Genomic DNA, 23,644 nt, shown 5'->3' with positions numbered 1-23,644 from the left:
CCCCAACTGATAGGCATCCCCTCAATTTCCAATACTTTGCCACTAGTAAAAGAGTTGCTATAAATATTTTTGTAAATACATGTGGGTCTTTTCCCCCCTTTTTTATATCTTTGGGATACAGACCTAATAGTGGTATTACCTGATCAAAGGGTATGCATGGTTTTATAGCTTTCTGGACATAATTACAAAGTGCTCTCCAGAATGGTTCGATCAGTTCACAACTCCAAAAGCAGCACATTCTTCTCAATATCCCCAATAGTCGTCATTTTCCTTTTCTGTCACATTGGCCAATCTGAGAGGTGTCAGGTGGTAGTTTACAGTTATTTTAGTTTACATTTCTCTAATTAATAGTGATTTTAAGCATTTTTTCATGACTATAGACATTCTGACTGCTTCATCTGGAACGTTCCTGTTCATATCCTCTTAACATTTGCTAATTGGGGAATGGCTTATTTTTATAAATTGGATTCAGTTCCCTATATTTGAGAAATGGGACCTTTATCAGAGAAATTTGCTTTAAAAAATTTTTTAGTTATGATTAATATGCATTTCCCTCCATCCTCCATTCTTGTTTATACTACTCTCTTGCCTTTCACTGTTTTTATTGCCTCCCGACACACCCTCCCTTCTATCAGCCCCACCCCTCTTCTTCCTCCTAGTTTCCTATGCCATATAATTTCTATATCCAACTGAGTGTGTATGATATTCCTTGAGACAATTTTGTTGAACTAATTCTTGATGTCTCATAAAGTCGTTAGCCTCCACCTGCCCAATTCTAATTTATAAGGAATTATTTTCTTCAGTTTTTGTACCTCCTTTTCCATTTGGCAGATTCTATTTTTAAGTTCTTTTTTTGGGGTGGCTAGGTGGCACAGTGAATAGAGCACCAGCCCTAGAGTCAGGAGGACTTGAGTTCAAATCTGGCCTCAGACACTTAACACTTACTAGCCATGTGACCTTGGGCAAGTCACTTAACCCCAACTGCCCTGCCTTCCCTCCTCCAAAGAAAGCAAAAAAAAAAAAAACTTAAGGTTGGGGGAGGGGATATTTAGTGGGATCGCTGTTTTGGGGGGTGGGTAGGGGGGAAATGGGGAGAAAATTTGTAACTCAAAATCTTGTGGAAATGAATGATGTAAACAAAAAAATAAAAAAGAAAAGTTCTTTTCTTCAGTGGATTTTTGTGCCTCTTTTACCATTTGACCTATTCTATTTTTTAAGGTGTTATTTTCTTCACTTTTTGGCATCTCCTTTACCAAGTTGTTGATTTTTTTTTCATGATTTTCTTGCATCACTCTCATTTCTTTCCCCAATTTTTCTTCTACCTCTTTGATTAAAAAAAAAAATTGGGAATGCTTCCAGAAATTCTTTTTGGATCTGAAAACAGTTCTGTTTTATCTTGAGGCTTTGGATGTAGCAGTTTTGACTGTGTTTTCTTCTGAGTTTGATCTTCCCTATCACAGTAACTTCTTATGGTCAGGTTCTTTTTTTGTTCATTCTGTTTTCCAGCCTATTGACTTTTTTTTTTATATAAGCAATTGGGGTTAAGTAACTTGCTCGAGTTTACACGTCCAGGTGTTTCTGGGTAGGTGCTAAGTGTCGGAGCCCAGATTCGATCCCCAGGTCATCCCAACTCTGGGGCTGGTGCTTTTACTCGCTGTGCTACCTGGCCGCCCCAAGCCTATTGACTTTTAACTTTATTTTTTAAATAGGGCTCTGCTCCTGGGGTGGAATGGGGGAGTGAAGAGGGACATGTTGTTCCACACTTCATGTTTCTGTGCAGCTGTTCTCAAGAGCTATTTCTAAGAGTCTATAAATTTTCATTTCTTCCAAGGTGGTATGATCTAAGGCAGGGGTGGAAAACTTGTAGCCTCAAGGCTACATGTGACCTTCTAGGTTCTTTGGTGCAAGCTTTTGACTGTGTCCAAGTTTTGCAGAACACATTCTTTTAAGGGGATTTGTTCTGTGAAATCTGGATTCAAAGGGTCACACTTGAGGACCCAGAGGATCACATGTGGCCTTGAGGCCACAGGTTCCCCATCCTTGCTCTAAGGAGATGTAATTACTATTCTCCTTGCCTTGCTCTGGTCCGTGAGTGACCATGTGCACTCCTTTCTGCCCTGGAACTATGACCAGGGTCCCTGCTCCCCTGCAGCTACAAGGCTAGTGTTCCTTTTCACCTTGGCACTGTGATCCCAGAATGAACCCACCTGTATGTGGGCAATGCAATCCAGTCCTAGCCACAGGACCATGGTAATCTCTCCCCAACACCCTTACTGTCTGTGGGTTTAAGAATTCCAGAAGTTACTGCTAATACAGCCATCACCAAGATCAGCTACTGGTTTGCCAGACTGCATCACTCTCACCCCAATACAACATATCTTTGTCACCCTTCTAAGTTCTCTTGGTCTGGAAAGTTATTTGTGGATTCTGCTACTCCAGAACTCATTTTGAGGTGTTAAAGTTGTTTGGAGAATTTGGGAGAGCTCATTTGGCAAGTCCCTCCCTTTTTTCTACCACCTTGGTTCTAAACCTCAATATATACTGCACCCTAATATGACTACTTGTCATTTTAAGAAAAGCTCCACTGATTCTTATGCTTTCCAGTTTTTTTTTTTTTTTTTAAGGAATGAGCATTGTATTTTATCCAAAGTTTTTTTCTGAGGGACGGCCAGGTGGCTCAGCGAGTAAGAGCACTGGCCCCAGTGTCGGGATGACCTGGGGATTGAATCCGGGCTCAGATACTTAGCGCCACACCCAGAAATAACTGGCCGTTGTAACCTTGAGCAAGTTAACCCCAATTGCTTAAAAAAAAAAAAGTTTTTTCTGTATCTATTGATACAATGTGTTTTGGATTCCTTTGTTTTTGATATGGTCAATTGTTTAGTTTTCTTAATGTTAAACTATCCCTGCATCCCCAATATAAATCCTGTCTGGGGCATGATCTTTGTGATATGCTACTGTAATCTCCTTGCTAGTGCTTTATTTAAAATATTTTCCATCAATATTCATTAGGGTAATTGATCTATAGTTTTCCTTCTGTTTTTGCTCTTTGTAGTTTAGGTTTCAACAGGGTTCTTAAATCTCTGCCCACTTTATTTTGCATCAATTCACACGTCTTCCCAGGATTTTCTGATACTATCCCCATAATATTCATATACCATAATTTCTTTAGCCATTCCCTAACTGATGGGCATCCCCTCAGTTTCCAATTCTTTGCTACCACAAAAAAGAGTTATTCTAAATATTTTTAAGCATATGGGTCATTTTATTTTTCTTGCACCTCTCTGGGGTATAGACCTAGTAGTAGTATTAAAATAGGTCAAAGAGTATGCATAGATCAATAGCTTTCTTGAAAAAATTCTGAATTACTTTCCTGAATAGTTGGACCCATTCACAGGTAAGCAACTGTTTCTACAATTTGTAGTATCCCAGTATTGCCCAAGATTCTGAGAGGATAAGTCATTTGCCTAGAGTCATATCACTGGCATTTGTCACAGGTGGGATGTGGACTTCCAGGTTCCCCTGAATCAGACATTAGTTCTCTATTCACTCTGCTATCCAATAACTATTGTTAACAATAATAACTCATACTTCTACAATGTTATACCATTTGAAAAACAGTTTCCTGACAACTCTGTGAGGTAGGTAATAGGGAATGGGACTCCCCCTGATATGATCTGTGTAGACAACCCCTAGAGAAGGAAACTCCCTGTCAACACAGGTCAGCAACTTTTCGAGTACTCATATCTGGGAGCATCAGGAAAGGCCTCAGGTAGAATGTGATACCTGATTTGAAGGAAGTCTGCAATTATCAGAGTCAGGAGTAAAGATGAAATGCCTTCTAGACATATTGTAGGTGACTACTCGTGCAAAGTCAGGAATTGTAATGTGGTATAAGAGGAAAAGCTATAGGACAGTTTGATTGGAAGAGTGTGTGAAGGGGACTGATATGAAATAAGCCTTGAAATATAGATAGACCTTAGTTTGTATGAGACTTTAAATGTCAGGATTATAATTCTGGATTTTATCCTAGGTCTGAAACTGGATTGTTTTTAGGGGTCATAGTGTGATATGGTCCGATTCATGTTTTAGATCAATTTGGCAATGTGTGCAGAATGGATTGCAGTGAATCAGCAAGTGGAACAATCGTTTAGTCACAAAATTGGTAAGTGGCAGAGCGTGGACTCAAAGGCTTCTTCTTTTATAGAAAAGGACTTTTTTCAAAAGCTGTGGTATACTAGTAGAAGAACCTTTTCTCCCTCTTATAGAACAGTAGATATTTTACAAAATATACTTATTTTTTCATCTTTTCACATGTGCTCTTAGTTTCGTATTCTCATAATTTTTTTTTCTGGTTTGTTCCCTCATGTCCTGAGCCTCTATCTGAGGGAAACTGATTCTTTTTTTTTTCCTTCCTCCTTTTTATTCAGATATTTCCACAAAGGGTATGATATGGTTACCTGCAGGTGCTCTGCCAAAAAGAACATAAATTCTGATCACTGAATCCACACATTTAGGGCTCAGGGGTAGATGTTTTTCCTTAAAGATCATACCTTAAAAGCAAATTACTATGGCTCTTGTTGATTGGCCTGTAAGAGGCCCCAGACCAAGCCCCACTGCAATAAGTAAAAATATATGATTCTTGGGGGTCAGGTCCTATGTAGATGTCCTTGATGATGCAGCTTTGCTTCCAGCTTTGAAGTGCATTCTCGAAAGCATCCTTTGTTACATGAATGCAGAGTTAAATGACCTTTCCTAAGACTTTCTGGCACATAGGTAACATGGCCTTATTCAATTCTACTACTTCCAGCTATGACAGATTAAGCTATTGATAAGAGTACTTGAATCTTTGTCTGCTTGATTTTTTAAAAACCTTGTCCAAAGAATCATTAAATGGAGTTCATGGTTCTTCCTTGAACTACCCATATGATCTGATCATTTTTATTCATGTCTCCGATCATGCTTAGTGCTAGACACTGAGCAGCCCACTGCACCCCACTTGGTCACGTTTGGTCCCTAATTGGCTCAGAATGAATGTAAATAGCAATTATTTATATTTTGGCCAGAAACCCAGAGGGTCTTCTCCTCCCCGATTTTGCTTTTGGTGACTAGGTAAAAGAGGTCACTCTGCCTCATTTCTTTCCTCGTCTTAATCACTGAATAGGTGTTGCCTCAGTCAAACTGAGACCTGTTAAAGACCTTAGCTTAAAAAGGGCAAGGTCTCTCCCTGCATCTAGGGCCATCTCTAGTCATCCTGATCTATACACTGCAACTGGACTCAGATGGCTCTGGAGGAGAAAGTGAGGCTGGTGACTCTGCACAGCCCTCCCTCACTTCAATTCACCTGCACGTCATGGCATCACTTCCCTGATATCATGGTCCTCTTTGAGAACAAAGGACAAACAAAAATAACAACAATTTCTACATCACAGAAGGAATTTGGTAGGACCACTTTATTTTTTGAAACACTCTGCATGGTACTGGAATTGTTCTTTAATTGGTAGAATTTGCTTGAAAATTCATATGGTGCTGTTTTTTTCCTTAGAAAGCCCATTTGATGGCATATTCAATTTTTCTATCTAAAATAGGATTAAGTATTCTATTTTCTTTTCTGTTAATCTGGGCAGTTTACCTTTTTGTAATTATTCCTCCATATTATCTAGAATGTCAAGTTTTATAACTGGAATATAAATAGGCAAAATAGCTCCTAATAATTGCTTTAATTTCATCTTCATTGGTTGTGCATTTACCCTTTTCTTTTTTGACACTGGTAATTTGGTTTTCTTCTTTGTCAGAAAAACCCAAAATGGCGTCATGAAGAGTTGGATGAGACTGGAAACGAGTGAACAACCACCACCAATGGTTTATTTCGTTTTTTTATTTCATAAAACCATCTTCTAGCTTTAAGTTCAATGGTTTCTTTGAGTTTTTATTTTATTCATTTTTCCTTTGATCCTGAGAAATTCTTCTTTGGTATTTAATTTGGGATTTTTACTTTGTTCTTTCTCAAAATTCTTTCCCCTTAGTTGCATGTCCAATTACTTGATTGGGTTTCTTTATTTTATTGATGTAAACATTTAGAAATATACATTTCCTGCCAAGTACTGCTTTGTCTACATTCAACAAATTTTGGTATATTGTTTCATTGTTATCATTAGCTTTAATGAAATTGTTGATTTTTTAATGAGTTCTTCTTTGACTTACTCATTGTTTGAGATTTAGTTTTATATTAAATTTTAATCCATGCTTCCAACACCCCTTACTGAATAAAATTTTTATATTGTATATTTGTGAGGTTTTTATGCCCCAATACATGGTCAATTTTTGTGAAGGTGCCATGACCCTCCCAGAAAAAGGGAGGCAGCAATCAAAAGCTAAACAGAGGGAAATTTTCATTCAATTTTCTCCAGAGGTCTATCATATCTAACTTTTGTAAAATTCTGTTCATCTCTTTAACTTCTTTCTTATTTAATGTTTAGATTTGTCTAAGTGTGAGGGAGGTAAATTGAAGTCTCCCACTAGTAGTTTTATTGTCTATCTTCTCATGAAACTCATTTACTTTTTCCTTCAAGAACCTGGATGCTATGCCATTTGGTGCATATATGTTTATTATATTCATAAATGGCCAAAGGATAAAAAAGGGATTTTCAGACAAAGTAATCAAAGCTATCTATAATCACAAATGCAAATTAAAATAACTCTGAGCTACCACCCTATACCTATCAGATTGGCAAAATGACAAAAAAAGAAAGTGACAAATGCTGGAAGGGATGTGGGAAAATTGAGACACTAATGCACTGTTAATGAAGTTATATACTGATTCAACCATTCTATAGAGCAATTTGGAACTGTGTCAAAGGGTTATAAAAACCATGCATACCCTTTGACCAAGCAATACCACTTCTACACCTGTATCTCAGAGGTCAAAAACATAAAGGAAAAGAACCTATATGTACTAAAATATTTATAGCAGTTCTTTTAGTGGTGACAAAGGATTGGAAATTGGGGGGATGTCCATCAATTGGGGAATGGTTGAACAAGCTGTTGTACATGATTGTGATGGAATACTGTTGTGCTATAAAAAACAAAATACAGGATGCTCTCAGAAAAACCTGGAAAGACTTGCATGAAACAATGCTAAGTGCAAGGAACGGAACCAAGAGAACACACGGTATATCGTAAGAGCAATACCTTATGATGATCAATAGTAAAGGACTTAGCTATTCTCACCAATACAATGATCCAAGACAATTCCAAAGAACTGATGATGAAAAATACTATCTATCTCCAGAGAAAGGATGAAGGGATCCTAAATGCAAACTGAAACATACTTTACTTTACTTTCTTCATTTTTCTTTTTCTCTGTGTTTTCCTTCACAACATGAATAACAAGAAAACGTTTTGCACGACCACATCTGTATAACCTGTATAAAACTGTTTGCCGTTTCAATGAGGTGGGATGGGAGGGAGGGAAGGATAAAATCTGGAACTCAAAAATTTTAACAAATGTTAAAAATTGTTTTTACATGTAATGAGAGGAATAAAATGTAAAATTTAATTTAAAAGAGAAAAAAATAGTAAAGTCCCAAAGACAATCATTTGACTATAAGTGGAAAGAACCCTGGGAAGTAAGACAGAGGAGATAAATATGTACAATGTAGATCACACTGATGCACTGAAACAGGGAGAAGTCAAGATGCTAAAGAAACATCAAGGTAGTGCATTCTTATTTCTTCGTGTACATGTGCACTATACACTTGGCCACACAATATGGGAACTCATGGAACAAAAACATAAAATGATCATTGACTTAAGACCATTGGTTTTAAGATTAATTTCCTTCCCCATCTGCAGTGACAGTGACAAAAAAAGGGACAGAAGATGGTAACAATAAGAGTTTTTTAGACAATCTGTAAACATTAACTTAGAAGTCGGTATCTTAAATTCTAGATTCTTATTCAATGACAAAAGAGGCAATATACTGAAAGAGCTTCAAGACAAAAGGGAAGTTGTAACTACATGGAAAAATGGCAGTGAGGTTCTCTTGGGACAGGCAGATAAAGCTGTTTTAATTCTGGTAGCCAAAAATTAGAAACAAATTAGTCCAACAGCTAGGCAACGATTAAATAAATTATATTATATTATTGATACATGAAGAGAAATGACAAGTATTAATACAAGTTAACATGGAATGTAAAGTTAAATAGAATGGAGAAAGAATCAAAATATAGGTATGACTAGAGCTAAAGAAACAATAGTAACAAAAGTTCATAGTGAACAAGAGAAAAACAGCAAACTAACATAGTAACTACCAATGTCATTATTTTGTTAAAGTTCACATGTTCTTTTGAAATCTTTGTAGCTTTATGGTTTTATGTATTAATTTTTAAATGCTCGTTTCTTTCAATGTTTTTTTCATTCTTATTGACAGTTTCAATGGGGAAATGATTTTTTTTTCCCATGGGGATAATGTCACAACAAACTTCTTGAAGGAATTCTCTTATTCCATAAGATAAATCACTCCTGAAAACATATTATCTAAATTAAATAAATTTAGGATCAAATTTTGCAGGGCACTGAGTGCCAGAAACTAAGCAGTTTGCCTCCTTTAATCTGTAGGCAATAAGAAACCTATGTGTTTTTTTAAAGAGGAAGTATACATTTTACAGATTATCACATATGGCTTTGACAAACTACACAAAAAAGAAAAGGCTATCTTGTCTGGAAGGCACCAGCAACCCAAAATAAGTTTGAAAATAGTCACCCTACCAGTGGGGTGTATTGGTAAGGGTTTAACAACCAGTTCTTCAGGGGGGAAAATATGTGTGCAAATATATTATAAAGATGTAAATTCATGTGTTTATTATAAATTTTATTTATATAAACAATGTGCAGCACACAACTTAAATAATAATAAAATATACAATACTCTTCATTGTAAACTTCTTATAGATTTGGCTAATAGAGCTGCATCCCAATCCACCAAAATGAGATGTACAGTGGTACTATTTAACCTGATACAAACTATATTAAACTGAAACTTCTTTCAGCTTTAGCATCTCTAATTGAAATAATAACAATCTTTTTAGTTTTTTTTTTAATAAGATGCAGGGACTGGAATATTGTTTGATTCTACATTATTATTTACAAAATCCTGAAAATTATTCAACTCAATTTCATGTTTCAAAATTTCACATAAGTGATGCAACTTTTTTTCACCTGTAATTCTAGAAATTAGTTCTTCATAAGGCTACCTTGATGGTTTTAATAAATCAAAATAATGTAAAATGCTCTCACAGTTGTTTCTGCTCAATAAAAAATAAAAATTCATGCAGCGATTTACAGTTTTAATAACATATTCCTAGGAATAGTATGAAATTTTTCAACTTTTATTAACTGGGATGTCTTTAAACTTAATCAAATCTTCCATTTGAGATTGCTTTCTAGTACCAATTCTTAGGTTTTCCAAAGCTCTCACAGTGCATCTGATTAATTTTTTTCACTTCCTGAATGTTAGGTGACCTTGACTATAATGCACCTAAAAAAAATAAAACTCCTTCATGAATGTCAACCATTAAGTCTTGCAAGAAATTAATGTTATCTAATCTCTTTGCCTAACCAGAATAAGGAGAAAAATGTATATACTATAATGCAAGATATGTGAACCAGACAGCAGTTGTAACTTGAACTATATGCCTCCTATGTGACCTCAGAACTAAATCAATTTTATTAATTTCAATTTCAAGTTCTTCAGCTACAGTTTCTAGCTCAGCTTAATTTTTATTAGATTGGTAGTAATAAATATTATCCAGAATTACTTTTAACTGATTAACTCATTTTATTTCTGATACTGAAACAGTCAAGTGATAACTGTAATCAATGATTTAAGTTTCATAGCTATTCCAGACTTTCTTCCCAACATTATATTCCCAACACCATCATAATAAAATGCAATTAAGTTTGTTTTCAAATATTCATCATTAAAACCAAAATCATTTAAAATAGACATTAACATTTTGAAAATAGATTCTACTATGGCTGACAACCATTCATTTAAAGCAACAAATAACATTACCAGTGTAGAAGTTGACTGAAGCGCACACCTGTTAAACACTACCAACTAGCTCATGAAATTCCTGAAAAATTTAACAAATAGCTCTCTTGAGCCAGTCTGAGTAAGCTGCAGCATACCACTGCTTACATATCAATGGTATTTTCTGCTGATTTAACTCTAAAATTAGGGGGTAGGGGAAGTGGGAAATAAAACTAATGAGATAAAGTATGGTCAGTAAACAGTAGAAAAGCAGAAATGTATAGAAAACACATAAGCAAACAGGAAGTGTACATGAGAAAACATCAGAAGGCAAGCACTCAAACAGATTCAGGAAGAAATGATAAAGGAATAATTTATATTATTAAAATGAAAAGAAAAAAAGATTAAAAGAGTCCAATAACAGCATATTTACCTGTGTGTGTATGTATATACATATATATGTATAAAACTTACCTCTCTTGCAGCACAATCATGTGGAGCCTCTTCTTTATTTACTTTTCCCTTTGGAAATCCCCAGCCTGATTTTGCTAGATAACCCTGAACCAACAATACCTTAAAAAAAAAAAAAAACAACACACAAATAAATGTAATTCACTGAGGGTAAGGACTGTCTCATTTCTGTATTAAGTATAGTGCCTGGCATACACACACAGTAGTCACATTATAATGCTTTGTGATTGATATACTACAAGAAAAATAAAACATCCTAAACTGAAAACACTGAGTTGTTTGGATATTTCCCCACTAAGGTGTCATCAGAAATTCTGAAATGGAATAACTGATTTCCTTAAATCTAAATGTGAAATTAAACTGCAGTGTAGTGAAAGTGAAGTGAAAGGACACTCTGTACTTTTTTTTCCTACCTCAGCATTTGCTACTTATTCTCACTGAACCAAACCGCCACAACCAGATTAGACTATCAAGCCAGCGACAACAGAAAGTTGGAGTAGGGGGATGGAAGAATAAAAATGTAACACAGGATTTCACTATCCTACAGAATGCAATATTATTATTTTAAAAACTAAATTCAGAACATTAATATAACATATATTTGATTAAGTTAAAAAGTTACCTAAATTCAATGCTATTTAGCTCATTTAAAATATTGCACTTGTCATCTTGACTCAATTTCACTCACATTTTCAAGTGTTTCATCAAGAATAATTGCACCGTATGTTGGTACTCCCATCTTATATTCTTTCCATTCATCTAAAACTTTCTGCACATCTTCACCTTGAGGCAGTAAAAAAGGACAATGACTGAAGAGTAGAAGTAATGTCAAGGAAACCAATTGTTTTACCCCCCCACAAAAAAAAATACAGTACACAGACAAAAGGAACAGAACCATTCACATGAACAATACTTTTTTTTATTCCATGAAGTAATCCTTAAAAGCCTCACTCTTGGATCCATCATGGCTGTTTTTTTCTACTTATGTTCTCCTGAAGATAGGTTATAATCAAAAGCAATAATGAAGATATATACAGCTGCAGGTAAACAACAGACAGCAGATGCCCTGGTATATCTGAAATACTAAAAGAATAAGAAGAAGGCCATTGAATCTATAGGATTTTCCAAGTATATTATATCATCTGCAAAAAGATAGTTTTTATTATCTTAATGCCCATTCTGATTCCTTCAATTTATTTCTCTTATTGCTATTGCTGGCATTTCTAAGATAATACTGAATTATATTGGTGATAACAGGTATCCTTGTTTCACTTCTGATCTAATTGAGAAGGTTTCTAGATTATCTCCATTACAAATAGTTATTGCTGATAGTTTGGGGTAGATGCTTATTATTTTAAGGAAAAATCCATTTATACCTATGCTTTCAAGTGTCTTTTAAGAGAAACGAGCATTTTTAAATAAATCATCAGCATTTTTATGTATCACCAACAAAACCCTGAAAGAAGAAATATTAAGAGAAACCCCATGTAAAATACCTGTAGATTATATAAAATACCTGGAAAAAATAAAATAAAATACCTGGGATTATACCTGCCAAGACAAACCCTAGAACTATATAAACTTAACCGTAAAACACTTTTTTATACAAATAAAGTCAGATTTAAATAACTAGATAAATATTAATTGTTCATGGGTGACAATTCTATCTAAACTAATCTGTTTATTCAACGCCATCCTGATTAAATTAGCAAAAATTATTTTATTGAGCTAGAAATAATAGTAATAAAATTCATTTAGAAGAACAAAAGGCCAATATCAAAGGAATTAATGAAACTCTAAAGAACCTAGGAAGGAAGATACTATCCACCTCCAGAGAGAGAACTGACAAAAGAGAAGTATGCGCAGTATGGTTTTACACATATTTATAAATCTCATTAAATTGTGGTTTGTGTGGGGCAAAGAGGAAAGGAGGACGGCAGTCTGGAACTTAAAATTAACCAAAAAAAAATTGATTTGTAAATAATGTAGACCCTCTATAATAGGAATTCTTAACCTTTTTCGTGTCATGGAACCCCCATGGTATTCTAGTGAATCTGTGAACCCCTTCTCAGAATGTTTTATGTGCATAAGATATAAAGGAACACAAAGGAAAATAATTAATGAAAATGCAATTATCATTTTTTTAAAAAAGTCAACAGATCCCAGGTTAAAAATCTCTGCTCTATGAGAAAATATGGACAAAAAATGCACCAGATAAGAAGCCATGAAGAAGTGATAATCTGTATTATTAGGTGGAGGACCTACACAGATAATTATAAAGATCTTTCAAATTGTCCAAATATTTTCCTTTGAAGAAAGTTCTAAAATGACTAGGTTATTGTTAACTCCTGCAAATTTCAACATATCAAAGTAACAAACTCTGTAATGACAGATTAGGCTTCAGACCCCCAAGATGATACAAGTATATTATCAAATATGTAAAAATAGTATCCTCTTAGACATTATTTCTCATGTATATAAAGCTACAAGTTAAAAAAACAACCAACCACCAAAGTTCTCCAATTGGACAAATTCCAAGCAAGTCTCAGAGACCCTACCTACAACCTAACAATCAAGTGGTAAAGGCAAAACACTAAAAGGCAAAGTTCTAGCAAAAAGAATCTTTTACTCCCTGTGGAAAAAATTGAACAGATAATAACTCACATAGTTTAAGAGCAAAGTATATTAACGTTGGTTCCTTCATATATGAAAAATGGAAGTAAATTCTGCTTCTTTCATAGCATTATTGTGAGGAACAAAGAATATATATGTTTCGGGGTGGCTAGGTGGCACAGTGAATAGGTCCTGGAGTCAGGAGGACCTGAGTTCAAATCCGGCTTCAGACACTTAACACACACACACAAAAACTAGCCAGGTGACCTTGGGCAAGTCACTTTAACCCCAACTGTCCTCCAAAAAGCAAAAAAAAAAAAACAAAACAGCAAGTGACCACCAACAGAACATCCTAGGGTCCTAGGAAATTCCAAAATATAAGTAGTAACAAGTGCAATATTACAGAAGATTTATATCTAACATATTCATATACCTACATTTATATCAAATGACAAAAAGAAAAATATTGAGCCAACAGAACAATACCCATGAGTTCAACAAAGTAAATAATGTCAAATTGTGAAGCAACAAAACTCTAGTCAAACATGATTCTTCAGCGTTAATACTTTTCTTCTTTTTGTTAACCAATATTAACCAATGTTAATCAGTTTTTGAAGACCATATGGGAGAGGAAGAAAGGGGAGAAGTTTGTGTCAAAACTAAATTCATCCAAAAAAATTTTACATTAAAGCAACCCCACGAGAAGACTGAGATTTTTCTTTGCCTGAGAAAAATCTTCAGGGCTTAAGTGACCCAATACTTTTCTGGGACTATGACTACAAAAGAAAATGAGGGCTAGTAATTCTTACTAATAATTAACAACTCTTACTTCTACCTGGTTTTCCTGCTCCAACCTAACTGCACATTGCCAACAGAGGAATTTTTCTGAAACAATGATTTGCTCATACTCTTGTATTTGTATTCCCAGTACTGAACATGTCTGGCACATAATAGGCACTTAATAAATGCTTGTTTAATTGACTACTCATGTCACTCTCTTGCCAAAACCTTAAATTTTTCTCTGTTCCACAGTAAATAAAATTTAAACTCTTTAGCCTAGCATTCAGGAACATATACAATCAGATTTCAGTCTCCCTTTCCAGCTTCATACTCCACACGATACACTTTGTCTCCAAAGAGGTAGTTCACACCCCACATCCAAACATACCTTGAATGTTCTTCCTTCGAATCTTTTGCTCAAGTATTCCTTCTAAACTGTCTAATAATTAACTATCATTTGAGACTCCATTCAAATCTCATCTCCTCCATAAAGTTTTCCCTCTCCACCACAACTTAAAGTAAAATTTTCTCATCTTTTTGGGCAATTAATTATATGCTATATCTTGAGACTGTTCCTCTATTCTGTCTTAAAGTATTTAAATCTTATACTGTTTAAAATGCGTGTTTACATCTAAATCTCCACAATTACTGTGAATTGCTTGAGAGCAGGGACCAAGTTTCAAGAGTTATTTTTATACCACGTCACACCCAGCACACAGTTATTTTATATGGTCGGGTGATGTGCTGTTCAGTAGTCTTTTCTGACTTGACTTTGATTGAAATGAAAAAGTGTTTCTGATGATTTCTTGGTCTGATTAAAGATGCCAATCTGACTAAGGTAAAGTAACAAGAATGTGAACAGGGAATGAACCTGTGATTTCAATGAAATAGGGAATGTCTGGATAAGGGAATCTTCCAAGGTAACAGTAAAAACATGCCAAGGTAGATGAGTTCATAGGCCAGCTTTAACTGTTCTAAGGCAAAAAAAATTCATTTCAAGTCTCATTTTTTCTCTTCTCTTAAAGATAGGCTACACGTTTTGGGTAGGTTATAACTCTCAAAAGACTAGACGGAGAAGAAAACTTTTCAGTGCAGCAATTTTTTACTTAGAATCAAAAACACTAATGAAAAAGGATATCAGCTTTAGCAAAGTCTCTTATCCCACACTGAGGTAATCCTGGTGTGTTCTGCATGTAGAAATCCAAGTAAAACCAATGGGCAAGTTCAATCTGAAAGCACACTCTGATAGCATTGTCTCTTTCCTCACTGGGAATGTGCAAAATAAATCGGCTGCCAAAAAAAAAAAAAAAAGACAAAAATTACATTCACAAATAGCAATAAAGATAAAAGAAATGCATTTATCAGCCTAGAAATGGGACCAACAAGGCTCATAGAAATGGAAGGGTTACAAAGAAGACTTACTGGCACAGAAGCAATCTTTATCATAAAAGAAAGCTCTACTCCTCAGGAAATTATAGTGTCATATTGTGTGGGAAGAGGTAGTCACAAAAAGAAGGCATTACATTTACCATACCATTACATCATGGTGCACAAGTTCAGATAGGTAAGATCTCATTAAAAAAAAAAATCAAACAATAACAAATTGTTATAGAAAGAAAGCAATGCTGGCAAAACCAACCCCTAAATAACTTTTGGTTCTAAAATAATCCAAACATTATTAAAATAAATACCACTAGATCCATATGAACAGCTATATTTCCATGAATAAAGAGCAAGTTCACATTCACCAAGAGAAATAACACCATAAAATTAACCTATTTCAAATATAAGTTAGTTTGTGACAACCAAAATATGACTATTTTGGCATATACTATATTAAAGGCAAAATATTTAGCAAGCACTCACTAATAAAGTGTTACAAATTCTAAGGTTTCACCTCAAATCTAGAAAATTGACAAAAGGTGGTAAAAGACAGACACTGTCAATGTCAGAAGACAAGCACATCAACATGCTGTTAGCAGAGACGTGAATTAGTTATGTCACAGAAAACAATCTGGATTCATACTAGAAAAGTGACTAAATTGTTCACAGCCTTTGAACTACTTAATCCCTACTAGGCATATACCTCAAGCTGGCCAAAAAACAGGGGGAAAGTAACGATATAAAATATTTACAGAACTTTTTATGGTAGAAAAAAAACAAAAACTGGAAATGAATTAAGGGTCCATTGAGAAATGGATGAAAAATTATGGCACATAATTGCTATGGACTATTATTGTACTGTTTATAAATGAGAGATAAGAATTCTAAGAGATTTAGGAAGACTTACATGAATTCATGCAAAATGAAGTTAACAAAACAAAAAGAAAAATATAAATACCAGCCACAAAAATGTAAAGAAAAACAAAATTTTTGGCATCCAATATTGATTGTTGCTAATATTCTTTTCATGCTTTCTTATTAACTTTTTCAATTAATAAACATTAAAAAAAATTAGAGCTATAAGTACTCAGATCAATGCAATGACTAATTGTGACTACAGAGAATTAGTGAACAAGTAAGCAAGCATGTATTTATTAACTGCCAGGCCTGGAATCAGGAAGGCTCATCTTCCTGAGTTCAAATCTGCTCTCAGAAGCTTAAGAGTTGAGACTTGAAGGAAGATTCTGAGAAGTGAAGTTAAGGAAAAATATTTCAAGCATTCCAGTGCAAAGGCAAAAAGGTGGGTGCTAGAAGTGTCATATAGGAAGAAAAGAAATCAGACTCGGATTACTGGACTATGGAATACAGAAATATACAAGAAGGGCGGAAAAGTAGGATGGCACCAGGCTGCAAAGAAGCACAAGGGTTTATATTTGATCTGTAAGACCCATGAGAACAGTGAATATGTAAACGAATGGTCAGATTTTCAGTGTGAGTAAAACTATGGGAAGAACAAATTGAAGAGGGGGGATTATTAAGGCAGGAGACTCATTTGAAGGTTACAGTAACTGTCCAGGTGAAAGGGGATGAGGGTCTGAAGTGGGACATTGGCCAGGAACATAGAGAAAAGGGCACATGAGAGGAGTTGTGGATAAAGAAACAAGATTTGGTAACTTTTTAAATATGTGGGGTGAGAGAAAACTTTTGAAGATGAAACTATAAACATGAGTGACAGGAATCACAGAGCCACCCTCAACAATAATAAGAAAGTGGGGTGAGTTTGAGGAGATATATAATGAATTCTTGTTTTAAGCATGACAAGTATTAAACATATCCCTCCTTGCTGGGCCACAGATGTGGAAGAAGTCATTTACTGTCAAACTCCAGAACACTTTTTTAAAAAATACATGAAGTACTTCACCTTTATTTGTAAAACATGACTTCAACCATTCTTTCCTACCCAATGTTCCTGATACTTAGACCAAAATCTTGTTTATTCAGACTACAGTTACAGCGAACCTTTTCAACCAAATCTTATCCTGATTTTTCCTCCTAATCAAGAGTGACCATTTCTGAAAAATGTAGTAAATATTTCAGGGAATAAAGTAGGCAAGATAGTAGCCTGTAATAAAACAAAATAAACTGGCCTCAGATGCTTGACACACTTACTAGCCCTGTGACTTTGGGCAACTCACTTAATCCCAAGTACCCTCCCAAAAGCAAAACAAACAAAATAAAAGCTATCTAACTTCAAAGACAATGGCAGTATAAAAGGGAAAAAGAGGGGACATCTAGCCTGAATTAACTATAGACTGAACTGCTATAGAAAATAAACAAATACATATTTGATTTCATTTTCAAATATATCATAAACAACACTTTAGCAGTACAAATATTTTGAAATGGGATATGTACAACCAAAGCCTCAAATTAAAAATCTTAATTTAGCAATTTAAAAAGGTAATCAAGCAACTTAAATATCTAATCAAGACACAGACATAAGGGGTGGCCAGGTGGCTCAGTGAGTAAGAGCACCTGCCCCAGTGTCAGGATCACCTGGGGATCAAATCTGGGCTCAGATACTTAGCACCACACCCAGAAATTACTGGCCATGTAACTTTGAACAAGTTACTTAACCCCAAATGCTTAAAAAAAAAAGACAGACATATATTCTGCCTCCTTTTCAATTTAATCTTTTTTTTTTTAAATTCAAGTTGTGAAGAACAGTTAAGTTGGTTCCAAGAGACAATTATTAAGTACCTGTGTGACCCTGGGCAAATGACTTAACCTGTTTGCCTTAATCCACTGGGGAAGAAGATGGCAAACTACTCCAGTATCATCGGCCAGGAAAACCCATGGACGATATTGGGGTCACAAAGAGTAAGAAAACAAACAACTAGCTTCCCTTCGAGTGTAAAATATTTCAGACTTAGGCAAAGGCATAAAAGAAATAAAATGTTAACTAAAAAAAGATATCATATCACTCATTATAGATTTTTGAGCAGGACCCAATCAAGTCCGATTCTTTCATTTTATAGATGAGGAAACTGAGGCATAAAAGATGGGCATCCAATGGACCCACGTGAAGAAACAGCTTCCTATTTACCCTAAGTGAAAACACAGACATGCTGCTTTAGCATCTTTGCTGGCCAAGCTGTTCAGCTGGTTCCCAAGGTGGTCTACTCCTCTCCATTGCCAGAGCTCGCTCTCTGAAGCCGCTCCATCCTTCCCCTGACTTTCTTTCTCTGTGTCACTACAAGCCATCTCTTTGTCTCCTGCAGGATACAATGTTTCCTACTCACCAATGGCTCCCCTTCAATACTACAGCACTAACACTGAGGGCTGAGGGGAAGAAAAAGTCTTCTTTTTCCCACTCCCACAAGTGTCCTCCACAGGAAGTTCTCCTCTTACCACATCTCCAACTATCAAAATAGAACTGCTTAAATCTGTTCAGGCTTAATAATTTTAAACCACCAAAGGCATGGCTAATTTGCTTGCAATCAAAGTCACTGGAAGCTCCCTTCTAGACTCTGATAATCCTAAATGCTCAATCTCATAAACCCATAAAGGCATCTTTTACAGTTAGTTTAATGCCTCATTAACACATTGTGATGACATCTCAGGCCTGAAGCTATATTAATCATATTAACATTATAATAAATGTTACATTAGAAATTTTAAAAAAAAACTTAACTAATCTTGATATAATGACCTGTATTCTTTGAATTTTTATTAATTTTTATGATGATTGGTGGTTGTTCAGCAAGGTCCAACTCTTCATGACCCCATTTGGGGTTTTCTTGGAAGATTCTGGAGTGGCCTGCCATTTCCTTTACAGCTCAATTTACTGAGGCACTGAGACAAATAAGGTTAAGAGATCTGCCCAGGGTCACACAGCTACTAAGTGTCTGAGGCTGGACTCAAACTCAAGAATGAGTCTTCTTCACTTCAGTCCCCCATTGTATCTACTGCACCAGTAGGTGCTGGATTAAATGCTTTAGGAAGCCAGGTGGCAGAGTGGATACAGCACAGGGCCTCTAATCAGGAAGGTCTGAGTTCAAATCCTGTCTCAGATTCTTAATAGCTTTGTGACCCTTGGCAAGTCAGTTAATTTCAATTTGCCTCAGTTCCTTCATCTGTAAATTTAATATCACCTTACCTCCCAGGGTTGTTGTGAGGATGTAATAAGATAATAATTGCAAAGTGCTTAGCGCAGTACCTCATATTATAGTAACCGCTATAGAAATGTTGGCTATTATTTATATTTAATTTCTAAAACAACTGTATCTAATCGCTAACCTTAGAGTTGATGCAAATATGTTCTAATCAACTCATCATTAGTTATAAAATTCTCTCTCTGAATCTATTTCCTTCACCTCCAAATTAATGATTATTTTAACTTTCCCAAAAAGCCATCCACAAACGGTCATACCTTTGATCTGGCCAGCACCCACATAGGCACCACTTCCATATTCAAAACTCTGAAATTCCCTTATCTAATTAGAAAACCGAGAACCTATTTCCCCCTGTGGAAAGCGGACAGGAAACAGCACGGGGAAAGGAGAACATCCCATCTGAAAAGTGTTTAAAGAAAAGTTTGAAGGGGAGGGAGGCTTACGATGAAACGAGGATGCTAGGAGTATGGATAAAGTGGTTTTGATGGAAATACACACACATACAGAAATACACACACAGAAACACACACGCACACACATACAGAAATACACACACACGCACACAGAAATACACACAAACACACGCACACACACACACACGCACACAGAAATACACACACACATACAGAAATACACACACACACAGAAATACACACGCACACACACACAGAAATACACACACGCATACACAGAAATACACACAAACACACGCACACACACACACGCACACACAGAAATACACACACACATACAGAAATACACACACACACACACACACACACACGCACACACACACACGCACACGAAGCGATACCCAAGCTGCAGGTAGATCCCTGGGATTGTTAAAAGCAGGTGAGGCGGAAGAAGCCCGGGAGCAGATGACCGGAAGGCGGGGGCAGGCCGGGGGATCGGGATCGGAGGGTCCGCAGCGGAAGAGCGGGAGGGGCGGCGCGCGGGCCGGGGGGGCCGGGGGACCCGGGGAGCGGAGGGGGCTGAGCGGGGGCGGCGTCCTCGCCTACCTGCAGAGATCGTCCAGGACGCTGCCGGGAATCTCCACTCGCTTGGTCTCCATGATGAGCCGCAGCAGCAGAAGCCGCGCATCCCGGCCGCGCCGGGGGACCCTAGAGCCCGCGCACGCGCGCGCAGTCACACAGTCGGTCGCGCTCGCTCACTCGCTCACACCCGCCCAAGCGCGGACTGCAGCGGCTCCCTGAGAGACCCAACAACACCCGCTCCGCACCGACGCGGGCCCCAAACGCGGGGGCCGAGGAGGAGGGGCAGGCGGACTCTCTCACTTCCGTCCCCGATACGCGCAGATTCCCGACTGCCGCAGTGGCCTGGACCGAGGGAGGGGGCGGAGTGGCTACGATAGGCCGGCCTTCGTCCTTCCCCAGGGTCCAATGAGAAGCGGACCTACGGGAGAGACGAACGAGTTAGCCAATAGGAGCTTTGTTTGTTGAGACGCCGGCTCCGATTGGTGCTCAGGGAGCACAGTCGCTACCTCTGAGAACCAAGCTCCCGCCGCCGATGACAGAATCCTGAGGTTGAAATACGCATGCGCGTCCTAGCCCGCACTGCTTGGGGGCGTCCCTGGAAGCGTCTTGTTCTTTTGGTCCCTGGGCTCTGAGTCTGGGAGAGAGAACGGAAGCCATCAAGGAGTTACATTGTATCTAGAGAAATGATACGTGCTCGTGCATGCTGATACACAATAGCCGCAGGATGTGACCTGCTGGGGTGCGGACGGCAGGACCGTAAGCCCTGCGGGCTGGAGGTGGAGTTTGAACGGAACTCTGAAGGGGATCCAGAGGGGCGGAGGAGGCGCATCCCAGCCTGGAAGAAGACCAGACGAAGCCCTGCATATGGGAGAAGGAATGGGACGTTAGAGCAAACGGGCCGATGGGACGGACTGGGAGGGCCAGGGTGCGGAGGGGAGCTGGATTAACAATGTCTCTAAATGTCGTGTTGCCTTCAGTAGCTTAGATCAGGGACCGTGTTACTTTCTTCTGCATCCCCAGGACGCACAAGTGTTTGCACATTCGTTGATTTTACACTAGAGACAATAGAGACCCACTGATTTTTTTTAATTCAGGGGAATCATGGTAAGATCTGTGCTTTAAGAAGTTTGTTTGGAGGGGTGGCTAGGTGGCCCAGCCAAGAGAAAACTGGCCCTGGAATCAGGGTTCAAATCTCACCTCAGACACAAACACTGACTAGCTTTAAAACCTTGGGCGAGTCACTTAACCCCAGTTGCCCTGCCTGCCCCCTTCCAAGAAAGCAAAACCCAAACAAAACCCAAGAAGTTTGTTTGGCAGCTTTGTGGGGGGATGGGAGAAAAGGAGAGAAAGGCTAGACTGGAAACAAAATTGTTCAGGTCATAAGGTAGTAGCCATGGAAGTGGAAAAAAAGGACACGGATGAACCAAATGTAAACTGCTGTGTCATTTTAAAAATATTCAAAGTTCAATTTATGCACATGAACCCTTTCTTGATTTTTCCTCCTTTTCCAAATAACAGGGCCTTTCTCAAAAAACTGCATTTTATTTATTTTGCCTGCACTCATGTATGACTTTTCTTTTTTTTTTTTTTTGCATTCTTACGTAGCAAGGGTAGTGCCGCCATTCTATTGAGCATTCCCAGTCCCCACCTGGCACAAGCTAAACAAGAATTAAAGGAGAAGGGAAGGAAGTACCAACAAAACTGTAGTTTGGGCAAGAATTCTTAACCAAAGAAGGCAGAATTATCCCCAGCTTTCTGGTAGGGATGGGAGGCGGGGAGAGGGAAGGGGATGTATGGTAGGCACAACAACCTTTAAGCTTAAGTTCATTATCAATATTTTCTCTATCATTTTCTTAAGTCTATACCATTAACAAAATAAATCAATTCCTAATTTGTAGCATTTGTTGATTTACAAGGTATAAATGGTCACACTGAAATTTTAACAATCTGCTCTTTTAAGCTGGTACAAGCTGTCTCTGGCACATCCCTGAATAGAAATGTGTGGTAGTGAAGTTGTAGTGAAGTTTCCCCATTCTGAATATCATATATACATTCTTAGTACTTATATTTTGTAACTAAGTTAAGTATTGTTTCCCTATATAGATAGATAGATAGATAGATAGATAGATAGATAGATAGATAGATAGATAGATATAAATCATTGTGTATGTCAAGGTAATGTAAGAGCTATTGAGTATTAATACAATTGATTGGATTAGCTATTGAGACCAAATTAGAAGTGTTTTTAGTTTGGGGAAAGGAATGGTAGTGTGAGAGATAGCAAAGGGTTAAGTTTCTATAGAACTGCAAGCATTGCTGAACAAGACTACTGATAAAAAGTACCAGACAGTAGCCTTGGGAAGAAGTTTGAGTTCCCAGAGAACTCCTAGATAATACTAAAATGATATAATGTAGATAAAAGGAGCTGGCAGCAGCAGGTGGATTTGACCAATCAGGAAACAGACAGTGGCCTTGGGATACTTAGGCCCAGATAAGGATGTATCTAGGTTGGGCTGAAGGGGGTTCAGTATTCTGAGGTTGTTACTGTGCTTACATAATGGACCTCATGTATTATGTATATTATCTAACAAGATTAGAGCCTCATTAGTAATAATTAGGTTAATGTTTGGGAGGGGCATGTAACCCTTGCTTATTTAACCTAGCTTCTGCTCCTGTAAGATGGCCTCCCCTCTTTCTGTGCTGTCCCAGAGACTAGACCGCCCACTTCTTCCAAGGTTCTAATAAAACTTTCTACCTTCGCTTTGAGAGGTCTCCAAGTAGTCAATTTGGGTTAGGGTCTCCATATCCCACACAGTGGTTCTGATATACCCAGGTGGCCTCATTGTCTTTGGAAAGGCTTGCATGCAGATAGATTATGAAAGTGTTCATTTAAGAAGAAACTGCTTTGAAATTCATTACACCAGTTGTAGTTTTGCAAACCCTTTGTCAAGTGCATGAGTCACACAGTGCCTGAAACAATTACAATCTTCCCAGTCACTGCATCCTTAAGTCCTCTGAGCCTTACAATTCAAAAAAGCTTCCAGAGGCCTGAACATTGTATGCTTATGTAATGGGAGTGAGAATTTGAAGATCTTCCCTGCCCCCTTAATAGACCTCCTGTGTTTTAGAGCTCCCCTGCTTTGAAAGTAAACTCTATCCCCTAGTAGGCTAAATATAGTCACATGGAGCCTATG

General features: G+C 37.3%; 1 protein-coding gene across 4 annotated transcripts in view; it reads right to left on the bottom strand.

Moving 5' to 3' along the window:
• Positions 1–20,838, bottom strand: part of DCP2 (decapping mRNA 2) — a 407,293-nt gene extending 386,455 nt beyond the window's left edge. For 2 of the 4 annotated variants that reach the window (XM_069087228.1, XM_069087237.1), the window contains exons 1-4: positions 20,475–20,837; positions 15,036–15,187; positions 11,193–11,320; positions 10,508–10,606 (exon numbers count right to left, since the gene is read on the bottom strand). In XM_069087228.1, the coding sequence (XP_068943329.1) occupies positions 10,508–10,606; positions 11,193–11,320; positions 15,036–15,187; positions 20,475–20,527 (432 nt within the window). In that variant the 5' untranslated portion in view covers positions 20,528–20,837. Of the gene's footprint in view, positions 1–10,507; positions 10,607–11,192; positions 11,321–15,035; positions 15,188–20,474 lie in introns of all 4 variants that reach the window. The other 2 variants (XM_069087219.1, XM_069087247.1) reach the window with 2 other exon arrangements.
• Positions 20,839–23,644: the final 2,806 nt, after the last annotated feature.

The sequence above is a fragment of the Petaurus breviceps genome, unplaced genomic scaffold, assembly GCF_028583685.1.
Source record: "Petaurus breviceps papuanus isolate PSGF00001 unplaced genomic scaffold, PetGlider_PUasm1.0 118, whole genome shotgun sequence".
Classification (NCBI taxonomy): Eukaryota; Metazoa; Chordata; class Mammalia; order Diprotodontia; family Petauridae; genus Petaurus; species Petaurus breviceps.
Note: the sequence above shows the minus strand (reverse complement) of the source record. Positions and strands in the feature narration are given on the sequence as shown.